Below are 24,457 nucleotides of genomic sequence, written 5' to 3'. Positions count from 1 at the left end.
CTTCCCAATCTCCACCTTAGAGCCCAGATGGAGGGGCGGAGGGGGTGTCACCTGACATCTGTGGTCATGGGAGAGGGTCCTGGATGTGGAATTTATATGCCAGCAATAAATCAAAAGGAATTTTAGGCTGTAATAAAGCATGAAAAGCATTTCTTTCAGCAAAAAAGGGGCAGCAGCTCAGGAAACACAGAATCTAAATTGTGTTCCGCTAAGACAAAGGGGAAAGTTCCCAGCCAGGTTCTGTCTCCCTGCTGCCCAGCGCAGTGATCGTGTGGATTGAGAGTATGTGCTACCGGCTCTCCATACCTCTCTCTGCCCCTTCTTTTCCTTTTACAGGAAGAGCCATGGCCTCGTTATGATTTGATGGCTTTATTTGGTGACCCATCATTAATTGGACACTTCTCAAGCTCCAGGTATTGGGAAACCCAAGGAAGAAGTGCCGTGAAAGAGAATAATTAATACATCGAGAGGTAATCCCAGTAGGAATTAGAGTATAGGTGTTTGCCAAGTGCTCTCCGGGCCCACATGAATCCCAGAGGGGGTGCACATGTGAAGGAAAGACGGGCACAGAGAGCGGAGTGAGGCATGGACAGCCCTGACCTGTCCAGTCAGCTCAGCAGGTACTGCCTTCTTTCTCTCCACTACCCTTTATCTGCAGGATAAAACGCATCTCAGATGCCACACCTTCTCTTTAAAATGTACTGTTCTAACAGTTCAAAAAGCAGACTGCTGCCCCAGTTAGACTGTTACTAATTACACTAATTGACTAATGAGTTTGCCAACCACTGTCATATACTACCCTTTACCTCTTTGCACACAATATGCCACAACTGCCTAATCCTCACAGCTTCCAACTACATGGTAACAGTTAGTCTAGCAGTGGTCAGCGAACGCATTTGTCAAGAGAGCAGCAAACCGCAGCTCTCGAGCTGCATGTGGCTCGCAAGCCGCAGTTTGCCGACCACTGCCCTAGCCAGTTTGGCTCAGTGGGTAGAGCATCAGCCTGCGAACCAAAGGGTCCCAGGTTAAATTCTGGTCAAGGGCAGGTACCTTGGTTATAGGCTCAATCCTCCACCCTTGTCAGGGCACATAGGGGAGGCAACCAACTGATGTTCTCTCTCCCTCTCTCCCCCTCCCTTCCACTCTCTCTTAAAAAAAAGGAGACTGATTTGAACTGCGGAGGAGTCTGTGGAGGAGACATTCCCTGGAATACAAAATAGCTCTAGGACCTAGAGTCTAGGGGCTGATGGCATCTTTGTAAAAACTAGATCTGTGGGAAGAGATCAAAAGGTTATGTAAATAAGGTGAGGTTTTGAGTTTAAAGGGATTACTTAGTATTTTCCTGTTTGTATAGCTCTAGATACACACCCATATATATACACACAAACATGTATGCACAGGTATGTATACATTCACACATATATGCACACATTTCATGGGTGAGTAGCACCTTAAAGGCTGCAGGACCATAGGGCTTTGCACTTGATTGACACCGTTAATGTTTGCTGAATTAGAGCAAATCTCTGCTGTGCCCATCCTGTGTGTTCTTTATCGTTGACCATTGCTCTCGAGTTAATATTTGAACCTGGCCATAAAGGAGGTGACAGATGCTGACCTATGGCCAACACTCCAAGGGGAAATAGCCTCTTATAAATCAGCCCACACTGGACAACCCCACCAGCAGAGCTGCCGATCAACTGTGGAGGGAGCCTCATCGCCACCATGAATTTCTCCGGCAAGTACCAGCTGCAGAGCCAGGAAAACTTCGAGCCCTTCATGAAGGCAATGGGTGAGTGCTGACCTAGACACCAAGCGGCGGTCATAGCAATCAGTGTCTGGCCCGGCAGGGGGTGGCCAGTCACAAATGCAGGCTGGATGCTGGGATAGGAGGAGAGGCTCGGGCTTTATGCAGCCCAGGGCCATGCTGTGCTTGTTCCTTCTGCAGTCACTGGCAGCTTGTGCTGGTCCTCACTGGATGAGCCACCCATAGGCAAGTGGAAGGAGCACTGAACTAGTGACTGATTTGGATTGAAGCCACCTCTGCTAGTAACTCATTGTGTGACCTTGCTCACTCATTCATTCATCCAGCCAGCCATTCATTCTCCAAACATTGATTCAAAGGCCAACCATATTTTAAGCATTGTGCTGGACAGATACAAGGGAAACATGTCAATGACCCACATTTCCAAAGTCACAGTTTAGCGAGGAAAAGGAGACGAAATAAATACAACAAAGAATCTCCTAATGTGTATTGAGAGTTGACTCGGTGCAAGGCACTGTGCTAAGCCCTTGACATGCAATATCCCACTGAATCCTCAATGAAAAAACTCTGAGTTGGGTACTATTACTTTTCCCATTTTACAGTCAAAGCAACTGAGACCTCGAAAGGTTAAGTAATCCCAACCAAGGTCACTCAGGTAGGGAGCGTTTGCACCGGAATTGAAGCAGGCACTGGTTCCCAGAGACCCCACTTTCACCCGCCGTGTCCCCCAGAGGATTGTGCAGGAGGATGTGGTGCTCACAGGAGGGCAAGGAGAGGAAGTTTGATGGTGATGAAGGTGAGCCTTGGCTAAACCTTGGGAGATGAGCCGGTGTCCACTAGGGGACTGGAAAAGGGGATTGCACTCCTGGTAGAGGAAGCCTTATGAGCAAAGGGGCCATGTGACAAGGAAGGGTGCCAAGAGGGAGAAGGGTGGGAAAAACAGCAAAGACAGAGGAGGAGGACCTTCAGAGAGCTTGGATCTCCTATAGGGAAGTCATGCCACTTCTCCCTCACCTGTGCTACAGGACACACACACACACACCCCATCCACTATCAACGCATGTGGATTTGTAAAACTCAATTCATATGACACCACATACATGCTATGAAATTTGTAAAGCTCTGTCCCAGGGGAAGGGACACCTGATACCTCCTCTTCGAGAGCCTTGCCAGCAGAGGTCAAGATAGGGCTAGGTGGACAGATGTTGACCAGGACAGGCCCAGTTGGTGCATGTTGCTCTGGTACAGTACCATCCCCAACCCCACTTCTCACTCTCAAGAGTGATCTGGCTTGAAAGATAAACTGTATCAGCCAACTAGAGTGTGGAGGATGAAATAAATACTTATACTCAAAAAGCAAATTCTCTGGGTGTTAAAGGAGGACAGTGAGGAAGGAGAGTGAGCAAGAACCAGGTGCTCATGATGGGAGAGATCTTCAGCCCTAGCCGGTTTTGCTCAGTGGATATCCGATAGAGCATCAGCCTGAAGACCAAAGGGTCCCAGATTTGATTACAGTTGGGGGCACGTACCTTGGTTGTAGACTCCTCCTTGGTCAGGGAGCATGCATGAGGCAACCAATCGATGTGTTTCTCTCACATAGATGATTCTTTCTGTCTTTCTGTCTTTCCATCTCTCTAAAAGATCAATGGGAAAATATCCCCTGGTGAATATTAAAAATAAATAAATAAATAAATAAATAAAAGACAGAAGAGTATCTTCTATATAAACCAACTGACAAGATGGTGAGCCAGCCCATGTTAAGGCCCATGTTACTCACAGGACTCCATGCCTGTGGCCTCCAGGGAGACACAGCACTTCCCTCTCCCCCTCCGTACTACAAACTTTCTCTGTGACCTCTGCCTTGCAACTCCCACCTCTGCCGGTCTCTAAACCTCAGATGGTTTCCACCAGGTCTGCCTGACGACCTCATCCAGAAGGGGAAGGACCTCAAGGGAGTGTCGGAGGTCGTGCAGAATGGGAAACACTTCAAGCTCACCATCACCACCGGGTCTAAAGTGATCCAGAATGAGTTCACCTTGGGGGAGGAGTGCGAGCTGGAGACCATGACTGGGGAGAAGGTCAAGGTAAGAGAAGCCCCTCCAGCCACACTCTGCTTCTGGAACTTTTCTTGGAGCTTGGTCCCAGGGCTTCTTCCCTCGAGGGTCACACCTCACATTCCCACCATGGATGCCCTTTCTCTGAACTTACTTCTGGGAAAGTAAGCAGAAAGACAATGTCAGCTCCTAGGGAAGAAGCTCTTAGGGAAAACTTCCCAAAGGACCGATGATGGGGGTGCTCTGACCCAAGAATCCGAGCTCTCCCACTACGGAGGAACTGGCGGGACCATGCATTCAGCAAGGAACTAAGTCCCAGGTTCTTCCAGGCCCAACAGTGGGCAAGTGGGGGTCAATGAAAATCCCTTCACAGAGCTCTGGTCTCCTTGAGTCCAAATTAAACTGGCTTTGCTAGGCCTCAAGCCATTGGTTCTGGTGAGAAGCTTCCTGGAGGAGGTGCTGACAACCCTAGAATACCAAGTCTTCAGGGGTGACCCCAGAGCCCCCAGCCTCAGCTACCTCATCTGTAAAACAGGCACCGTCACCCTTCTCAGACTGAAGACAGGGCCACATCTTTTCCGCTGGGCGGTGGCTCAGGTGTGTAATGAGCGCTGGGTGCGGGCTGTGTGAGCGTCAGCAGGCGCTGGCATGGAGATCCAGGCACTGGGGTGCCCTCCACCAGGAGCCTCTCTTCCTTCCTTACAAATTCCACCCACCTCACATGGCCAGCAGCCGCCTCTACTCCTCCCCTCCAGACAATTTCGTGCATTGGGCTCAGCACGTCAGTACTTTTACCTTTGATCAGTCTTCATTTCTGCTTCTCCAGATACAACACTACAGGTCAAGAAATCTGGAATAAAACTTAGGGGGAAAATATTTTCCATGTGCCCATAGGAAGGGGCACATGGTCATGGGTTTTACCACAGACCTTTTCCAATTGTCCTTTTTGGAGGCAAATTTTTAATGCTGGCCAGTGTCTTCTGCTCCCTGTTTCCTCTTCCTGGGTTTCTGTTAGCTCTCCCTGGATACATAAAGCTTGAGAAGGATAGATACCCCAAGAAGGATGATAAGCATGCTAGAATGTGCTCTCCCAACCGGCCAGTTCTGAAATCTTGCTACCACCTCCCTCCTTTAGCTTGGAGAATTGAGATTTTACTCAAGTTTACTTCAGTGTTTTGAGCCAGTTAGGTGTTGTATGCTGATTTCTAGATCACCAAGTATAAATCTAAAAGTCTGGCAAAATATATCCTGACCATTTCTTCCAGTTATTTTCTTTTAAGAGAGAGGGAGAGAGGGAGGGAGGGAGGGAGGGAGGGAGGGAGAGAGAGAGAGAGAGAGAGAGAGAGAGAGAGAGAGAGAGAGAGAAACATCAATGATGAGAGAGAATCATTGATTGGCTGTCTCCTGCATGCTCCCCGCTGGGGATTAAGCCCACAACCGGGGCATGTGCCTTGACCACAAATCAAAAGGTGACCTCCTAGTTCATAGGTTGACGCTCAACTGCTGAGCCACATCAGCCAGGGCTTGTTTTAGTTTTTGTTTTGTTTTGTTTTGTTTTGTTTTTTGTTTTGTTTTAGTTTTTAATACAATTCATTTCTATTAGGAGTCAGAGAGCTGGGAGGTTGGCCTTATATAAAGATGAGCAATGGGTTGTTGTAAGCAGAAACCCATGCCGGGGAGCCAACATCATTAGCAAATGCCTTGCTCCCAGCCAAACCCTTCCTCACAGGCCATCTCTTCTGTCCCCTGCAGGCAGTCGTTAATTTGGAAGGTGATAATAAACTGGTGACATCTTTCAAAGGCATCAAGTCCGTGACAGAACTCAATGGAGACACAGTCACCCACGTAAGTTGCCACTCTGAGCTGTGGCTCCCAGTGTTTGAGGGGAGAGGTGTAGGGCCAGGTGAGAAGCCACCTTTCCCCCTCCTTTGCTGTTGTTCGTCTCTGCTGCCACCTCCTGAGGACCCACTATGTACCAGGCAATTGACACACATATCTGCAATCTTCCCAGTAACCCTCCGTTTTCTAAATGGGGACACTGAGGCAACAAATAGCAAGAAAAGGCAAAGCTAGGGTTCCTCTGAGTGGGGTATGTCTCACAGGGCGCACACCCACAGTTGTGCCACAGCACACCTTCGGGGGAACCACTCCCCTTACAGACAGGTTAGGCTTGCACACTTGTTACACTCGTGCAGTGTCTGCCAGTCAGAAGTGTTAGTCTGAATTGAGTGCATTAGCTTGGCTTTCCAACAGATCAGTGTCTTGAGGAAGGGGCACCCTTTTCTAATTCACCAGACTCCACATGTGCAAGCAGCGACCCCCCACTGGGGCTTCCCCACTCTCCCTGGGCTCCTTCAGGCTGTCCTTCCACCACCACATTCCCGGTCTGGATTCACCACTCCAGCCTTCCCATTTCCTTCTCTCCTCGTTGTTCTACCCTTCCTTCTCCAAACCTAAGTAAGATGAGGCAAGAGAGGCGCTGGGTAGGGTCATGTAGACCTACCAGCACAGCCCACCCTCCTCAGTCTCCTCTGGGATTTGGCCTCAGGACACGCTCACCGGCTAGAGGGCAGAAATCCACTTGTTGCCTCCTGTGTGCCTCTGATTCCCAGAACAGCCCTTCCACTGACACAGAACCCACATGCAAGGAAGGTTTTGTTTGGCCAAAAGTTGGGCCCTTTTGTTGCTTTTTGTTTTGTGACAATGCAATGATTATTAGTCATAATAGCCCTTCTCTTCTGCCTCCACACTCACCAAGAAGCCACAAAGACATCTATGGGCCCAACAAGCCCAGAGCAGGCAGCAAATGCCTTTGCCTATTTGGCATTAATAAAGAAAATCCTATTCATGGCAGTTTTATAGCAGCTTATGAATCTGGCACACTGTCGTGGTGTGTGCCACGTCATCCTTGGTGCCTGGCTGCCAGCCACTTCTGTCTCCGACCCAGTGTAGTGTCTCTCCATCAATTACCGTATTTTTCGGACCATAAGACGCTCCAGACCATAAGACACACCAGTTTTTAGAGAAGGGAAATGAAGAAAAAAAGATTCTGAAACAAATAGTGTCCTAAAATATTTTATGTGCATTAAAACCCAACATCACAGTCATAAACACATGTAATCAACCCTGTAAAGTAAACAGCAGCATTCAGAACCATTTTAGAGCCAGGCAAGCACACAGAGACCACACAGAGCCGGGCAAGTAAAAATACTTTTTTTTTAAGTATATGTGTAGACTATATTTGGACCATAAGACGCAGGGACTTTTTCCCCCCACTTCTGGGGGGGGGGGGGGGAGTGCGTCTTATGGTCCAAAAAATACGGTATGTCCCCTGGCTCTTCCTTGCCCCAGACTGTACTTTAGGGAGTAACAGCTGGGGTCTGTCATCACTCAGTCCAAGTGGAGAAATCCTTCAACTTGGGACAGTGTGAGCAAGCCCCCCAATCTCCACCCCCAGAACATTCACAGCAGATCAGGGAAACACCAGCAGGGGAGCAGAAGAGAATCAGTCCTGGGCTTGGCCTTGGCCAATGTCCTTCAATACACTCTGTCTCTTCTAATCCTCACATCTCCAATGAAAGAGGCAGGATGAGGGGTTTAATAGACAGGTTGGCCTGTCCAAGGTCATCTACAATGAGTTGTAGAATCAAGGTTCAAACCCAAATCTTTCCATTCCATTCCATTGCTGCAGAAACTCAGAGACTCCTTTTTAAATGTAATGACACTGCAACAATCTTGTTCAAGAGAATTAGTGGATCAGTGGGAGGGTGAGGAGGGGGGGAAAGGGAACATGCCTCAAAAACTGATGAGTCCAAGATATCTAGTGTTTTTATATGCTTTGCAGCTTTGGAGGAAAATTATGCTCTATCTGCTATGTTCCAGACTGGGTGCCTCAGTGTTTCCAAATACATGTGTCCTTGCTATTCAAGATGTGTTTGGTACATAGTAGGCACTCAATGAAACTTTGAGAAACTGGATTGGACAAAACTGGTTTTGATGGTCTTGCTCTAAGAGCCATTAATGTAGAAAAGACTTCAGTAAGAGTCAGGACAAGTCTCTACATGAGGAAGGAAAGTGACAAGAAGTTGGCCTGGGATTTTAGAAAAGATTGCCAACCCTTTCTCTGGTCTTATAAAAAAAACAGAGGGCTCTTTGGGCTGTTCCATATGATAGCATATTTACAGCTATTTTGATGATTTAGTCATCTTTTGTAATTCAACATCAGGTGGTTAGAGAGGTTAGATTGTATACTTATTACAATTTTGCAACCATACTTACTGCATGATTTCTTTTCTGACTTTCAGACCATGACATTGGGTGACATTGTCTTCAAGAGAATCAGCAAGAGAATTTAGACATCTTCACTTCATATTCTTTCACTGTATAAAATTAATGTAATAAAGTCAACTTTGTTTTAAAAAAAATGTCTTTGCTTCTTGGTGGCCTCTCACGGATGGTGTTATTGACATCAGTAAGCACTGACCACCTATATTTTCATAAACTTTGATAACCTGCACATTCCATCCTCATGGGGTCAGGTCTGAAGCAGACCTCAGGCGGCCCACTTGGGCGACCCCGTAAGGATCATGAAATGTGGCTGGATTTGTAGAACAGTCCTAAATGACCTTTCCCAGGAGTTGGGGCACATGGATTCGCAGTGTGCTGGCCCAAAGGGAAGGGTGTGTCCCTGTGGGGACAGAGAGTGTGGCCACAGCGGCCTCCCCCACCAGTGGACATGAACAAAAAGAGTGGGCACTGGCCCACCAATGAACAGTTCCCCTCCTAGGGGAGGAATGGTGAGGAGCTTAGCAAGGGTGCCAGAGTAAACAGAGAAAGCTCAGAAGGAAATCCCCTACATGCAATGAGCAGAGGCAGAATGTGGGAGAAGAATGATTTCTCTGAACAGTACCTTGTACCAGGTTCTGGTAGTTGTTATAGGTTAAGCTGCATCTCCTCAAAATTTGCATGTTAAAGTTCTAGCCCTCATTACCTCCAGAATGGGACCTTATTTCAAAGGGTGAGAGTTGTTGTTGTTGTTGTTGTTTTACTGCTGTATACTATTCCATGGTATAAATGTATCACAATTTTTTAATCCACTCACCCACTAATGGGCATTTGGGCTGTTTCCAGATCTTAGCTATTGTAAGTTGTGCTGCTATGAACATAGGGGTGCATATATTCTTTCTGATTGGTGCTTCAGGTTTCTTAGGATATATTTCTAGAAGTGGGATCACTGGGTCAAATGTCAGTTCCATATTTAATTTTTGAGGACACTCTGTACTGTTTTCCATAATGGCTGTACCAGTCTGCATTCCCACCAGCAGCAGAACACTTTATTCTGATATTTCTGATCACAAATGTGTGTGTGTGTGGTGGTGGTGGGGAGGGAGAATGGTACCCACACCAAGCAATTTTAGGACCCCAGCTGTGTGTGCTACAATTTAACTCAATTCTGACACTGTCTACCTGGAGATAGTGTCAGATCCTGGGCTCAATCCTGTGAGACGCCACCCTCCCACACAGGTTAGAGGCCAATCACAAGTAGCAAGCCCCAGGTTACCCACCACTTCTGTCCAACTTGGCTGGAAGTGACCTCCTCCACTTTGGATCTTATTATTTGCTGAAATAGCTCACAGATCTCAGGGACACACTCACATTCATCTGTTTATTAAAAGATATGATAATTAAAAAAAAAAAAAAAAAGCACAGGAGCTTCTGTCCCTGAGGAGTTAGGGGTTGTCACCCTCCCAGTACATAAATGTGTTCACCGTCCTGAAAGCTCTGAACCCCATACTATTGGGGTCTATGGAGGCTGCCTCATACAGGCATGATCCAATATTAACTCCATTTCTAGCCCCTTTCCCTCTCTGAAGAAGTGGGAGGTGGAGCTGAAAATGACAACCTTGGTCTTCCTTACTGCTTCCTCTTTCTGGGGACCGGAACACACCCCGGAGCCACCTGGGAGCCCGCCCCAAATCCCCTCATGGGAACAAAAGAGGCTCCTCATGCCCTTATGATTTGAGAAGTAGGAGAGTTTCAGGAGCCCTGTTTCAGGGACTGAGGATGAAGACCAAATACATAGTTCTTATTATAAATCATAAACCTTAATAAAGGAATGAACCTGCCACATTTCCCCTCCTTTTTTCAACTTCTAGAATTGAAACCCAGTTACTTGTTACTTAGATTATTTCACAGTCAACTTAAGGCATATCTCTCTCTCTCTCTCTCTCTCTCTCTCTCTCTCTCTCTCTCTCTCTCTCTCTCTCTCTCTCTTTCTCTGTCTCATCTGCAAACCTCCACCCTGGTCACAGTCATCTTCCTCATAAACAGCTGATCCTATACTTCCTGGTTCATTGCCCAGCACATAAGGGTCAAACTCCTAAATCTCATTGATTCGAGTCTCTGTATCAGGGGTCAGTCAATTCTTTCTGTAAAAACCGAGAAGGTGAACATTCTCTGCCACCACCCTCAGTTATGCTGGTGCAGCACGGAAGCAGCCACAGACAGTACACAAATGGGCGCAGCTATGTTTCAAGAAGATTTTACTTATGGATGCTGAAATGTGAATTTCATGTCATTTTTATGTTATAATCATCTTCTTTTGTGTGTGTTTTTTTTAATCATTTAAACATGTGAAAACCATTCTTAGCTCCTATGTTGTACAGAAGCAGGTGGCAGCCACATTGGAGCTATGGACAGTAGGTAGCTTGCCAACCCTCCCTCGATCATAGCTGTCCCCTCTTATCTAGCTTTGATCCCTTTCCTGGAATATGCACAGCAGCCAAGCCAAACAACCTCTCAGTCCCCTTGTGGCTTAAGTGCCACCTCCTGCAGAAAAGAATCCTGCACTGCCCAGTTGGCATTTAATCTGCACCATTCTTACGGAATGAAGTTCTTCCTGCCTTCCCCTATAGTGTTCTCCATACATGTGCCTTCCTTCTCAAGGGCATGTATCTTGGCAGCTAATCAATGTTTCTCTCTCATCGATGTTTCTAACTCTCTATCCCTCTCCCTTCCTCTCTGATAAAATATATTTTTAAAAAATAAAATAAATAAAAGCCTCCCAAAATTAATAAGAAGTCCAACAAATCAATGGCAAGGTGGGCTGAGGACATTCATGAGGAATTCACAATAAGAGATACACAGTGTCACAGTAATCAGGAAGGGGGAATGTAAGATGAGCCATCATTTTACAAATCCAACTAGCTAAAAGTAAAATAATTGGTAGTATCCAGTGTTTGCAAGGTGGTGGAGCTAGGAGATTGGTGCAGCCCATATGGAGTACCATTTAACTGTATTCATTACTTTTACTCCATGTGACTTCCCTAGCACCTAGCAATGCCACTATGTGTATCTCCCAGAGAAATGCTTAAACACGTGCACAAAGAAGCATATAAAAGAGCAACACCAAAAGCGGAAAACAAATGCCCATCAGTAAGAAAAGGTTAAATCAACTGTGAAACAGCCATACTCTGAAGTAACCTCTGGTAGATGAAATAGACAAGGCAGATCTATATGGACTGTTATAGAACTACCCTGTTTCCCTGAAAATGAGACAGTGTCTTATATTCATTTTTGCTCCCAAAGATGCGCTAGGTCTTTTTCAGGGTGTGTCTTATTTTTCCATGAAGAAGAATATGGTACACATTTATTGTTAAATGAAAATAAAGGAAATTTATTACCTGTATACGGTATGGTAGTACAGTAGTTGTCAACACAAACTGTGAATCCTACAGTATCAAGAATTTACTCATTTATTCAATGACAATCATGTCATCATCTTCTGGAACATCATCATAACAATCCAATTCCTGAATTTTCTGATGAATTTCTTGTGACTCCATTTCTTTCAGAATCAGTGGACCAAATCTCTCATGTTTAACAATAACACTGTCTTTAAATGAGTACTTCTTGTCAAGGTAGCCTGCTCGCAGTGCATTTGCAATGCAACTGTCAGTGATTTTCTCCCATGAATTCTTCACCCAAGTCACAACTTCTTGCAGTTTAGGTTTCACAAAGTTTCCATGCTGATTTCTCTCCATTCTATTTTCAATGTAGTCATTAATTTCCATGTGCAAATTGTCTTTGAATGGCTTGTTTATTGCAATATTAGGAGTCTGGAGATAGGCCGTCATTCCTGTGGGAATCATTATCTGATCTATTTTTCTTTCATGAAGAAATGTCTTCTTGTCTTTAGTGCGGTGAGTGCTGGCTGCATCCCAGACTAGCAGACCTCTTTGGCTCCCTCAAATAACAAGCGGCAGTATTAAATCAACCCACTTCCTTATAACTGCTTGTGTGGCCCAGGCTTTTTCAGTTTCAAGAATAAAAATGCCCAAAACACTTTCAATCTTTTTCTTCTTGTCCTTAGAAATGATTTAAGGTGGGATTTTAGTGCCATCCGGACGAATTGCCAAAGTACAGGAAACACGTGCAACTTTTGTAAGCAGTGGAGGGAATGTACACTAAGGAGGCACCCCACTGTTCAATTGTTGTTTGAGATGATTGCAGTTTCATCCATAGCAATCATGTTGGAAAGATTGTATTTAGAGAAGTCAGCATCATCAATAAAGGACTTGAATGCAAGTGCTCACTTAATAACTTGAGTATCTTCCAACCTAAACAATGTTGTAGATCTTCTTAAAGACAGTTCACTTCACTGAAGGAAATTATCCAGCCAGTGTTGTGATGCTTTGAAGTCTTCGGAGGCTATGTCCAACTGTGGTGCCATTGCAAGGGCAAATTCTTGAATCTGAGCCCTATTCACAACCAAAGCCTTTGCTCTCCTGTCAACAACCCATTCACAGATCAGGTCTTCCAGCTCAGAAAATAATGGTTGCCGACCTGATCCACACTTGCACTTTTTAGCATTTCCCTTGTTACTTGTTCAATGAGGTTACCATACTCTGCTTGCCATTTTCAGATCAATCGGATACTCAACATCTTCTCTTTGCAGAAAGCAGTAAGATTTTGGCCCCAAGAGTCTTCCACGATTCCTTTCTTGTACTCCACGGAGTAGCTTTTTCTTTTTGTGCTCATTTCTAGGGGTAAAAAAAAAGGAATTGGGGTATCAAGGTGGGGGGAGGAGGATCACTTAAAAGGACACAGGGAGGATCAGAGGGGGGAATCAAAATGGCACATGAGAATCAGAGGGGGGATTACCATTTTAGTAACCCCTTTTGATCCTCCTGTGTCATTTTGATTGCCCCCTCTGATCCTCCTGTGTCATTTTAAGTGATCCCCCTCCCCCCACCCCTGTGCCACTGAACACCTTCACCAGACATCCCCCATACCCCTTATCAGACATTTACCCCCTGGGGCCTGCCTGGGACTGTCACTGGGCTTGCTGGGGCCTGCATCTGGGCTGGAGCAGGGTCTGCCACTGACTGAGAACCTTCAGTCATCATGAGGGTAGCCACGAGCAACAGGTAGTGTCACCAGAGACAGACCAGCACACACCACCTTCGCCGCATCCTGTCCGCTCTAATCCTCCTGTTCTACACACATCTGTCTCCTCCTCTCTCCCGCCCCGCGCTCACCGCTCACTCCGACCTCTGCTCTGCCTCCATACAGCAATGACATCAGGACTCCGCATAATGTCACTGGTTACTAGACATCAGTCAGGGTGGCCCTAGCTACCAGTTTACGGTAAATTAATTTTCATTCTGAGACAGAGCCTGGGGGACCTTATTTTCATTCTGAGACAGAGCCTGGGGGACCTTCTTATATTTCAATCAGAAGGAAACTTGTAAGTAGGTCTTATTTTCGGAGGATGTTTTATTTTCAGGGAAACATGGTACCTCTAAGACAAAGCTCAATCTTTTTTATTTAAAAAAGCAAGGTTTACAACAATATCAACAGTATAATATCATTCATGTAAATTTTATTAAAATGTGAAACAAAATTATTTGTGTGTGTGTCAGAGAGAGAGAGAGAGAGAGAGAGAGAGAGAGAGAGAGAGAGAGAGAGAGAGAGAAATAATGGATGATTATATACTAGTAATGGACATTATTCTACAGTGGGAACAGGAATTGCGTGGGAGGTCAAGAGAGCTTTCTGCATTATTTGTATTGTTTGAATCTTTTGCAAGAAAGTAATTTTGTGGAACTGGTGTTTTTTTTTAATGAACAATGATTTTTTTATAATAAAAAAAAGCAGATGATGTAAAGTAAAAATATTGGGCTTTAAGATATAGTTCAACTAATCTGATTTCCTATCTCAGTTTTCTCATCTGTAAAATGGTCAATACAATATTTCTCTCGTGTCTTCTATAAGGAGCCTATGAAACAATGCAAACACCATCCAAGTGAAACATGTTATTATTTCCACTTGGATTCCTCAGGAAACCGCAGTGAGTTTGACATTCAGACCATGAGCAGAAGCTCTGTTATACCCAGAGGAACATCGGTGAGTAGATAGATGAAGGGGCACAGAGAGGAGAAGCAGTTTGCCTGGGACGACCCAGCTGGTAAACGGTGAAGCTGAGGTCCTGGGACTCTGAAGACACAGGAGGAGTGAAGTGGTAGAAACAAGATACCTCAGCCAGGCCTCTAGGCAGCTGAACAAATCCCCAGACTCCTCCTAATTGGGAACAACACCGGGTTTAGAAGGGGATTGTTTATATGTTTTCGCCTGAAAAGGAGAATACATTTAAATGCTGGACTTAGATTTTGTACAGGTGCCCGAAGCCTGCTTTAAGAAAATTGAATTAACAGCTGTTGCTTATATCAGCTATTGTTACTTTGATCCCCTTTTCCCTCCTTCTGCTTTCTCTCTCTGGCTGTTCTCTATACATCGCACCAACAGAGGGCGCTCCTTCTCAAAGCCAATTGATTTGAGAAGAGCTAGTTTAGGTGTATATAGCCACATAAAAGTAGACAATTCTGTGGGGTTTCTTTTTTTATGTATTTTTTCTTATTTCAGAGAGAAAGGACAAGGGAGAGAGATATAGAAATATCAATGATGAGATAGAATCATTGATCCGCTGCCTCCTGCACATCCCACACTAGGGACAACCCTGGCATGTGTCCTGACCTAGAATTGAACCATGACCTCCTCGTTTATAGGATGATGTTCAACCACTGAGCCATGTCAGCCTGGCTTTTCTTCTTCTTTGTAACTGATTGCCATTAGAGTAAAGAAAGTTATTTTTCCTTTTTTGTGGGAGGGTGGCTCTCAGTCCATACTTAATCTTCCAAGCACTTTTCTATACATACTCGAGGCATAGAGTGACCACCGATGATTTTCTAGTACTTCTTACAGATGCAGATATTTACATTATGATTCATAACAGTAGCAAAATTACAGTTATGAAGCAGCAACAAAAATAATTTTATGGTTGGGGGTCACCACCACATGAGGAATTGTATTAAAGGGTCGAGGCATTAGAAAGGTTGAGAACCACTGCTCTAGAGGAAGGGTTGGTAATGTTATCAGAAGTAGGGAGAAGTTGAGCTCAAAAGACAAGCTACAGAAGCTCATTACAGGGGGTGAAGGAGAGGGAAGCATCTAAGATGATATCCCAGATCTTGGGGAGCTACTTAGATGGTGAGATGTTGAGAAAATGTATAGAGGGAAGTGATGAGTGATTTCACGTATAAACAAGTTGAGTATGAGTTACCTGAACATTTGAAACCACAAGGAAGGCAATAGTTTTCCATTCAAGAAACATACACTCTAACAAGACAGATGGTGAATAAAATACAAGGCCAAATGAAAATGCCAGTTAAGGTCACAAACATGTAGCTAGAATTCTAGCTGCTGCTCAAATTGCAGCTCCCTGCACTGCCCAGCTCTTTGCTGTACCCAGGAAGGTTCATAGTCTACAGGAGGATTCAGGACTGGTGGGCAGCGGGGAAGCACAAAGACTGGCTGTGATGTGCTAAGTGAGAACTTAGGAACCCTGACTTGCTGAATGAGGAAGAGAAAAAGGCCTATTGGACATGGCTGTCAGTGTGATGGGTAGGAAGGAAAAGTCGTTCTCCTGAGGCCTAGGAATCAGGACTCTAGTCCCAAGTCCTCTGCTCAGAGCTTGCAGCTGTGCCTGCATGACTGGCCTGAGGGCTTGAGAGCAAGCTTCCTGGGTGGCAGAATGATGGCCTCCAAAGCTGTCCATGTGCGAAACCTTGGACCTGCAAATGTGTTCCCTTACTTGGCAACAGGCTGTTTGCAGATGTGATTAGGTAAGAGGAGATTTCCTGGATGATCCCAGTGATCCCAATATAATCACAAGTGTTCTTTTTTCTTTTTTAAATATATTTTATTGATTTTTATACAGAGAGGAAGGGAGAGGGATAGAGAGCTAGAAACATCGATGAGAGAAAAACATCAACCAGCTGCCTCCTGCACACCCCCCACTGAGGATGTGCCCACAACCAATGTACATGTCCTTGACCAGAATCGAACCCGGGACCTTTCAATCTGCAGGCCGCCACTCTATCCACTGAGCCAAACCGGTTTTGGCCACAAGTGTTCTCATAAGTGACAGAGGAAGGCAGGAGGGTCAGAGAAGGAGGGATGCAATTGCTGGCTGGGGGGCCACAAGCCAAGGAGTGGGGGCATTCTAGATGCTTTTAGAAACTGAAAAATAGTAAGAAGCAGATTCCTGCCCTGGCCTGTGTTGCTTAGTGATTAGAGCATTGTCCTGTACACAGAAGGGTTTCGGGTTCAATTCCTAGTCAAGAGCAAGTACCAGGGTTGAGGTTTGCATGCCATCCCCAGTTGGGACATGTGTAGAAAGCAACCAATCAATGTATCTCTCATATCAACGTTTCTCTCTCTCTCTCTCTCTCTCTCTCTCTCTCTCTCTCTCTCTCTCTCTCTCTCTCTCTTTCCCCCCTCCTCCCTCCTTTCCACTCTCTCTCACTCTCTCCGAAAGGCAATGGAAAAAATATCCTCGGGTGAGAATCAACAAACAAAACAAAAAAAGAAAAAATATATAAATTCCTTCCCTACAGCCTTCACGAGAAACACAGCTCTGCTGACACCTAGATTTCAGACCCATTTGGACTTCTGATCTAGAACAGTAAACTAATAAACCTGCATTGTTGTAAGTCACTAAGCTCATGGTAACTTGTTATAACAAAAGGCAACAAATACAACTCCTGGAGACCTTTAAGACACTGTGCCCGGACCAGAACGTTCTGAGACCACACCCTGTGAGGTGAAGCGGTCAAGACTGACAGGGAGGGCTAAGTTCATGCCAGAGTCAGTGAGCCCAGGTGTTGGTCATGCTGCATCCGGTGCTTTTCTGGGCTTGGTGAGCGCTCCTGGACAACCTGAGATCCGGTGATTTGTATGAAATGCTGCACCAGGAGGGAACCAGGAGGGAACCAGGGAGCCTTCAAGAAGTGCTGTTCACCTTGATGCACTGGGAGTTCATCAGTCACAAGTGTGCACATCGCGGTCCCAAAGTGTGCACCTCTGACTGCCCTCAGACATGATGCTTCGCTCTTTTCTGTGTTCCAGCTACATGGATTCCCTCCTGCATCCTATAGAGAAGTAAACCCTGAACAATTCCCCCAAAAGTAGCTGTACCTGGGCTTTAGTAGTTGTGTCTGTCAGTGCATTGGTGGCTTAGTCTGAAGGGTATGAATCAGAGTTTTTACACTGGTTTGTTATGACCCGGGAGTTGAGGTTTCAGAATGCAGATTTCACTCTGATTTAAGGAAAGACCTCTTTAATGGTCTCTAACTATCCATTCTGCTACTTCCAGATAGAAAACCCCATTTTTACAGACTGAAACACTACCGATTAATGTGTTCTTCCAATGTTAAGCCAATTACCATGGTGTAAATATTCCCACCATGGCCAATGTCAAGGTATCATTGTGATATTGATGACTGTGGCATTGGGAAGAGCTGTGTACTATCAGCTCTCACAAGGTGGTAAGAGCTGGTTCTAGCATACACTGTTTATATCTACCCTTTACCTTCACTCTCTGATCAGGAGAAGGAACACACCAACAGTAGCAAGGTTGAAATGCTCATGGAGAGCTTGTGATGGGCCAGACACTGTTCTAAGAACTTCACAGTTAAAACATTTAATTCTCACCCAGGCAGTGTAGCTCAGTATTTGAGCTTCAACCTATGAACCAGGAGGTCGTGGTTCAATTTCCAGTCAGTTTATATGCCTGAGTTGCAGACTTGATCCCCAGCAGGGAGCATGCAGGAAGCAATCAATGATTCTCTCTCATCATTGATGTATCTATCTCCCTTGCTCTCTGAAATCAATAAAAAATATTTTTTTAAAATTAAATATTTAACATGCTTGTTCTAGATTTTCTCAACTTACTCTTAAAAACTACATTAAATTATTCTCTAAAACAGTAGCCACCAGCCACATTGGCTATTTTAATTGAAATTAAATAAAATTAAAAATTCAATTCCTCATTCATACCAGACACATTTCAAATGCTGGATAGTCTCCTGCCACTAGGGGCAACACAGATATAATACATTTCCATCATCACAGGAAGTTCTATAGATAGTGCTGCCCTAAATAGATCGTCAGAAAGGAAGAAGCCACACATATCTGTTTGGAAACAGTGGATTTAATGGCCTTTGTTGATGGCTGTAACATAAAAACTCAAAATGCACAGTTCCTATATCTTCTGCTCTGAGAAGTAAATTCATTCACTTATTCATTCATTCAACACACATTAACTGAGCACCTACAATGTTTCAGGACCTGTGCTAGGTTCTGGGGATAGATAGATGAATAAAGGGACACAGCTCCTGTCCTCCAGGAGCTCACAATCTGACAGAGGAGGCAGAGAATTATACTGCCATGAGGCAAGAGTTATGATGGAAGATTCGAGGGTAATACCAGAGACTCAGGCAGCCAGCTGAATTGAAGGCATTCAAGGAAGACTTCACAGATGGGATGACTTCCAAACCGGATGCTGAAAGATGAATAGGAGTCAGCAGGTTTTAGCTATTTTAGGTAGAAAACTCAGAGAGGCATGGAGAACATGGGTCACTCAGGGACCGGGGAGTGAATGGGTTCAACTGAAGTCTAGGATGCAACAGAAGCAGAAGTCAAGTGTTCTCAGGTGGTGTGCTGAGGAGGGATAGATGTTGGGGAGGGGAGATAGGAAATAGAAAGAGAAAAAATTTTTATTCTGGGTGTGCTGAGTTTAACGTGCCTGCAGAACATTCAAGAGGGTGTGTGGAGCTGGAGCTCAAGAGCAAGGTTGGGAAATATGGATTTAAGACCATCATACTCAAGATAGAGAACACACCAAGGGCCTGGCGAGTTCCTGCAGCAAGTGCGCACAGACTGAGATGAAAATAAAGAGCGAGTGACCAGATGAACTCTCCAGAATGTCTCCTCAGTTCCCGAGCCACAGTACCTCCCGCACACACACATACACACACACCAGGAAGGTCCTCATTGCTTCTTATGGAACAGAGATGGCGTCGGCTCACTGCTGGGCTCAGCCATGACCTGCATGGGCTGGTTGTTCAGGGCAGCCTCGCGCATCTTGCGGTACATGAACTCGTTCTGGTGGAACAGGCGCAGCTCCATCTCCGTCTGCATCCGCATGCCCTGTGGGACGCAGACACGCCAGGAACAGTGATGACAAGCCCCAGGACAGGGTGGCTCTGCCCTCCCTGGCCCTTTTGGAAAAGGCAGGCAATGGGGTAAATGACTCCCAGGAACCAAGATTCAACTGTGCCCCCTTAGCAGATACATCCGCAGGGGGCCTAGGGTCCTGGCTGCGGGTCACTTATAAGGGAGTCAGACCCCTGAGAGAGTAGCTGAGGGGTTGTTCTCAAGAGCCATCCAGTGGGGATCTAGATTTGAACCCTGGTTCCTGCACTTGGGTCCCACCTTATGCAAGGAGAATCCCTTCAGCCCTCTGTTTCCTCATACATGAAGAGGGTAAATTCCCAAAAGACCAGGGAAATTACAGTATGTGACACACACAGGAAGTTCTCACTTGCCCGTGTGTTCTTTAAGAAATACGTATTTCCCAGCCAGTGTGGCTCAGTGGTTGAGCATCCACCATGAACCAGGAGGTCATGGTTTGATTCCCAGTCAGGGCACACACCCAGGTTGTGGGCTCGATCCCTGGTTAAGGGGTGTACAGAAGGCAGTCCATCAATGATTTCTCTCTCATCATTGATGGTTCTCTGTCTCTCTCCCTGCCCCTCTTCCTTCCTCTTTTTTAAATAAATAAAAACATATTTTAAAAAAAAAAAAAAAAAAAAGCATACTTAGCAAGCACCAGGCTTCGCTGAGGGGCCAAGGATGCAGCAGTTAGTAAGACTGGCAAAAACTCTGCCTTTGACTAGCTTAAATCATTAGGCATGAAGTCTGTCTCCTCATACACTTTATGACACCAAGTCTTTCATCTTTCCCTGCACTGCACTGCCTGAGGACAGCTCCCTGAACTTGGTCACTCTTGAATAAACCACCCTTCAAAATGTGCATTACAGAATGAATGGACTAGGGAGCACAGACTCTAAAAGTAGCTGCTGGGATTGAGTTCCAGCTTGGCCATTGTCTAGCCATGTGACTGCAAATATTAAATGTGTGGGCCTCAGTCTCCTCGATCCCTGTCTCCGCAATCCCCAGATTGTGCTCTGAATGTTACTACAGGAACCTCAGAGCCCTCTCCCGAGAAAGCAGTAGAGACTGAGCGCATGCCCTGTGCCAGGCACAGTTCTCAGTGTTGTTCACACATCAAGTCATTGCACCCTCCTTACAGCTCTCTCCTCTTACTCCAGTTTACCAACGAGGAGACTGAGGCCCACACATTTAATATTTGCAATCACATGGCTAGACAATGGCGAAGCTGGAACTCAATCCCAGCAGCTACTTCTAGAGTCTGTGCTCCCTAGTCCATTCATTCTGTAATGCACATTTTGTCACATACACGTACATACACACACACACACACACACACACACACACACACACCATTATTTAGGTTTTCTCAGTCAAGCCTGGAGCATCTCAGGGTTCAAGTCTCAGCTGTGGTCCACCAGCTATTTGACTATGAACAGCTTACTCCCCTTCCCTGGGCCTCAGTTTCCTCGAATGTAAACAAGGGGAGTGGGCTAAAGCCTTGTGAGCTCCCTTCAGGTCCAGCAAGCAATCTAGGGACTTTCCCAGAGCAGTTAAGAAGTCAGCTCTCATCCTCAGAGAGCTCAGAGCAGGCAGGCGGGCCCAGCGTCAAGGTGCTACTTGCCTCTAAGTCCTTGGTAATTGGGTGGGTAGGTCCATGTGTCACCAGGAGAATGGCATAGGCTTTGCAGATCATACCATGCCCCACCTCAATGTTACCAGCATGCCAGTTGGTCAGCCCTGCCCGCATCACGGCCATGCCCAGTTGGGCATTGTTGGGGTGATAGAGCTTCCTGTAGAGGCAATAAAATAATCATAACACATAATCCCAGCCTCCCTTATATCAGCAGAGTATTTGACAAATTATAACGTGCTCTCATTGAAGTCCTTCTTCTTTCCCACCAGTGCCATGAAGCATCTGCAGGCACTGGGAGGGGACTGAGGCACAGATAGGTGGGAGGTTGCAAGAACCCCACCCAGGGAAGCTGTAAGAGCTGAGACTCTCACCTGAGTCTCTGAGCCACATCCTCATGGGGAAAGGAATCAGGATTGTGCTCAGAATGTTACTACGGGAACCTCGGAGCCCTCTCCTGAGAAAGCAGTAGAAAGGCCAAAGGTGGGGAAATAACTCGAATGTCCTTCTTGGGACAGAACTGCATTTTTTCCCTCCTTGGCACCTTCTTAACAGAGCTTCCTTTTAACATGTTATATAGTTTTCCCACATTTTATTTATGAGTAACATCCTCCCTCCAAAAATGAACCTTCTTGTGCCAATGTAATCATTTAGCCAGATATACAAATTCATATGCCAATGTGAACAGAGAGGACATCACCAGAGGAAAGCAGGGACATTCTATTTTATACTTTACAATTTTAATAAATGAAAGCTCACAGGATTTTCTGTGTTGGTTGTTAAGGGGAGACCCTTTTTAAACACTTAAAATCAAGCTGGACTTGGCCATCAGGAAATCAGAAACCACCAGGAAATAATAGATGTGCTGCAGGATTCAAGAAAGACCAGGGATGACAAATAGGTTTCATTTTAGGTACCAACTCTGAGTATTTGGTCATTATTAATAGGAGCACTGTGATAAAAGAGCATTCCACTGTAGATTCCTGATTACTGCTGCTTGTTGTGGTACAGGAGGGAAAGGTAGCAGCATACATGCCCTCTATTTGTCCTGCCTGGAGTAGACACATTTCCAGATTATCTGACACCCAGGATTGTCACCTACACATAGCCATCCACCATCCTCCTGGCATAGTAGGAGGCCTCCTCAAACGCCTGGAGGTAGGAGAGGACCTCAGAAACAATGCTCAGCATCCTCAGCATGTAGATATTGGTGTCAGAAAACACGGTGTCCTGCTTCTCCAGGCACTCCCGGCACAACTTCACAACCTAGAAGACACACAGGCCCTGTCCATTACCAACGCGCCATGACACATGCTTAATTCACATGCGGGAGCAGCACAATGACATTGGACACTCCTTCTTTGAAAGTTGAGGAGATTGCTCACAACTCATGATTTGAATAGAAAAATGGTCTAATTTGGGTGAGATATAGAGATGGAAAGGGCAACACGAGAAGTTTCCATATATAAGTCAGTTGGTAGCAGGGAGTTAGGAAATATATATATATTTATATTACATAAATATATATATATTACATATATATTACATATATATTTATATATATATTACAACAGTGCAATGAGATAATTGCTATGAATATTCACATTTTACCAGAGTCTCTGCTCCTATGATTCTCTACTCTGGCTGTGCTCTAAATTAACCTAGAGACCTTTTTAAAACATCAATGTCTAGGCCTTACCCTCAGACCAATTGAAACCAAATACGTGGGGGAGGGACCCTGGCCTGCATAGTCTGTATAAGCCCCTGGTGGTCTTTATGCAGAGTGGAGCAAACAATCAGGTTGTCTTGCTTGAAGTGCACAGGATGGATAGGCAGACAGGGAGGCTCCCGGGAAGCTAGAAGACCCATCAGGAGATCACCCCATTGGCACTGGTGAGAAATAATATGGAGCTGACCCCAATCAGCTTGGAGTCAGGCGTTTCCAACTGATTCACATATAGACATAGCTTGGGCCGCACTCTACAAAGTCAGATGGTCCTTAGACTTGGATTGCTCACTGTTCTCTTCTCTTTCCCTTGCCACTTTCATGGAGAAATGCCACACACTTTTTTCTATTTTAAGTGAGTGGAAACTAATTTTGCTCTGAGACTCTCCCAGAGACCCCTGAGGCAACTGGGTGGGGTGGGGCAACATATGGGCTGGCAATCAATCATCCTGAAGGCAACTCCCTTAAACCCGGGGGCAGCCATCCAGCCCTGCACGTGCCCTGGCAATTTTGAATGGAGAAAAGGAGAAATGAAGAAGAGAAGAGAAGCCGGAGAAATGGAGCGAGCAGATCCCTCCTGATTGCTCTGGCTCCATTATCGTGCCTCTGACATACACTTTCCATATTGTTCAGTAACACTTTGTTCATGTGACCGTCTCCCCTGCCTAACAGAACTCCTGGGAGTCAAGGAGCATGTCTTTTGCGGATCACCCCAGAAAGGCCTCAAAAATGTGCAATGAATGAGCGAGTCAAGAATGAAAACGAAGACCAGATACATACCTGAGTTGCTTAAAGAGCTTGGAAAAATATGGATTTATGGTCCCTGTGGTCTGTTGTAGATAAATTATATCTTAGGGGGTGAGCACAGGAATCTATGTTTCTAAAAAGCTGTCTGTGTAAGTTCAATGCAAGTGCTCTGCAGGTCAGTATTTGGCAGTGGGTCTCAACTTCGGATGCACTTTGAAACCACTTTCGAGGTCTAAAAATGGTGATGTCTGGGTCCCACCCCAAGAGATTCTGCTAAAATGTCAGGGGGCAGGATCTGAGCAGTAGGATTTTTCAGTGGTTATAGTATACAGCCAGCTGAGAACTCCTGGTGCTCTGAGAGCCAGGGCTGAAGGCTCAGTTACTGGAGACTGGAAACTGAAGCTAGGACATGCATTTAATTATGGGAAACAAGCAACCTACTGCCATCTTCATTTCTCCATTTCTAGTGCCAACTTGTAAACCACAGCCCCCCAGGGACATTTGTCAGGCTGCCTGAATTCTTCCCAGACCCAGTTTCAGTGGGTTGAACAGTCACTGAGAACACATCCCTAAGGAGTGCTAAGAGCTTGAGAGCAAGAGGAATCCTGGTCTCAACAAAAGGACAACCTGCTTGGTAGCCTCTCCATTTTTAACCCACCCCATCTCCCTCCCTTCCTAGAGAACCTTCTGCCCTCCTCCCCACCCTTATCCACCATAAACATGAATCCTTACCTCATGGTAAAAGCCCTCAGAGCGAGCCTTGTCTATCTTTTCTAGTGTATCCTTGGAGACCTGTATCATCTCCTTGACAACATCCTGAGAGGGCTGAGAGAAGGAGGGACACTGAGTTACATCTTCGCCTAGTCGCATCTTTTACGTTCAGTGTAGTACAAAATTAATGCCTTCCACATTCTTTTTTTTTATATATATAATGTTTTTATTGATTTCAGAGAGAGGAAGGG

At 45.5% G+C, this 24,457-nt stretch overlaps 2 protein-coding genes and 1 long non-coding RNA gene across 4 annotated transcripts in view; 1 reads left to right on the top strand and 2 right to left on the bottom strand.

Moving 5' to 3' along the window:
• The first annotated feature begins 1,633 nt into the window (after positions 1–1,633).
• FABP1 (fatty acid binding protein 1) lies at positions 1,634–8,231 on the top strand. The gene is made up of 4 exons (XM_036435964.2): positions 1,634–1,789; positions 3,674–3,846; positions 5,569–5,661; positions 8,121–8,231. Exons 1-4 carry the CDS (start codon positions 1,723–1,725, stop codon positions 8,169–8,171), a joined length of 384 nt encoding a protein of 127 aa, XP_036291857.1. The 5' UTR covers positions 1,634–1,722; the 3' UTR covers positions 8,172–8,231.
• Positions 7,274–11,211, bottom strand: LOC123652239. Its single transcript, XR_006741469.1, has 3 exons — positions 11,200–11,211; positions 9,966–9,967; positions 7,274–7,540 (listed from the first exon to the last, which is right to left on the bottom strand). It is a non-coding gene; the product is annotated as an uncharacterized LOC123652239 (long non-coding RNA).
• A 7,136-nt stretch (positions 11,212–18,347) lies between these two features.
• The window catches only part of SMYD1 (SET and MYND domain containing 1), a 36,804-nt gene continuing 30,694 nt past the window's right edge, over positions 18,348–24,457 (bottom strand). For both annotated transcript variants that reach the window (XM_045580971.1, XM_045580972.1), the window contains 5 exons: positions 24,228–24,320; positions 22,125–22,288; positions 21,014–21,182; positions 19,196–19,365; positions 18,348–18,718 (listed from right to left, as the gene is read on the bottom strand). In XM_045580971.1, coding sequence (XP_045436927.1) covers positions 19,207–19,365; positions 21,014–21,182; positions 22,125–22,288; positions 24,228–24,320 — 585 coding nt within the window. In that variant the 3' untranslated portion in view covers positions 18,348–18,718; positions 19,196–19,206. The remainder of the gene's footprint in view (positions 18,719–19,195; positions 19,366–21,013; positions 21,183–22,124; positions 22,289–24,227; positions 24,321–24,457) is intronic.

The sequence above is a fragment of the Pipistrellus kuhlii genome, unplaced genomic scaffold (genome assembly GCF_014108245.1).
Source record: "Pipistrellus kuhlii isolate mPipKuh1 unplaced genomic scaffold, mPipKuh1.p scaffold_m20_p_13, whole genome shotgun sequence".
In the NCBI taxonomy this organism is placed as follows: Eukaryota; Metazoa; Chordata; class Mammalia; order Chiroptera; family Vespertilionidae; genus Pipistrellus; species Pipistrellus kuhlii.
This window is presented reverse-complemented; position numbering and strand designations above follow the sequence as displayed.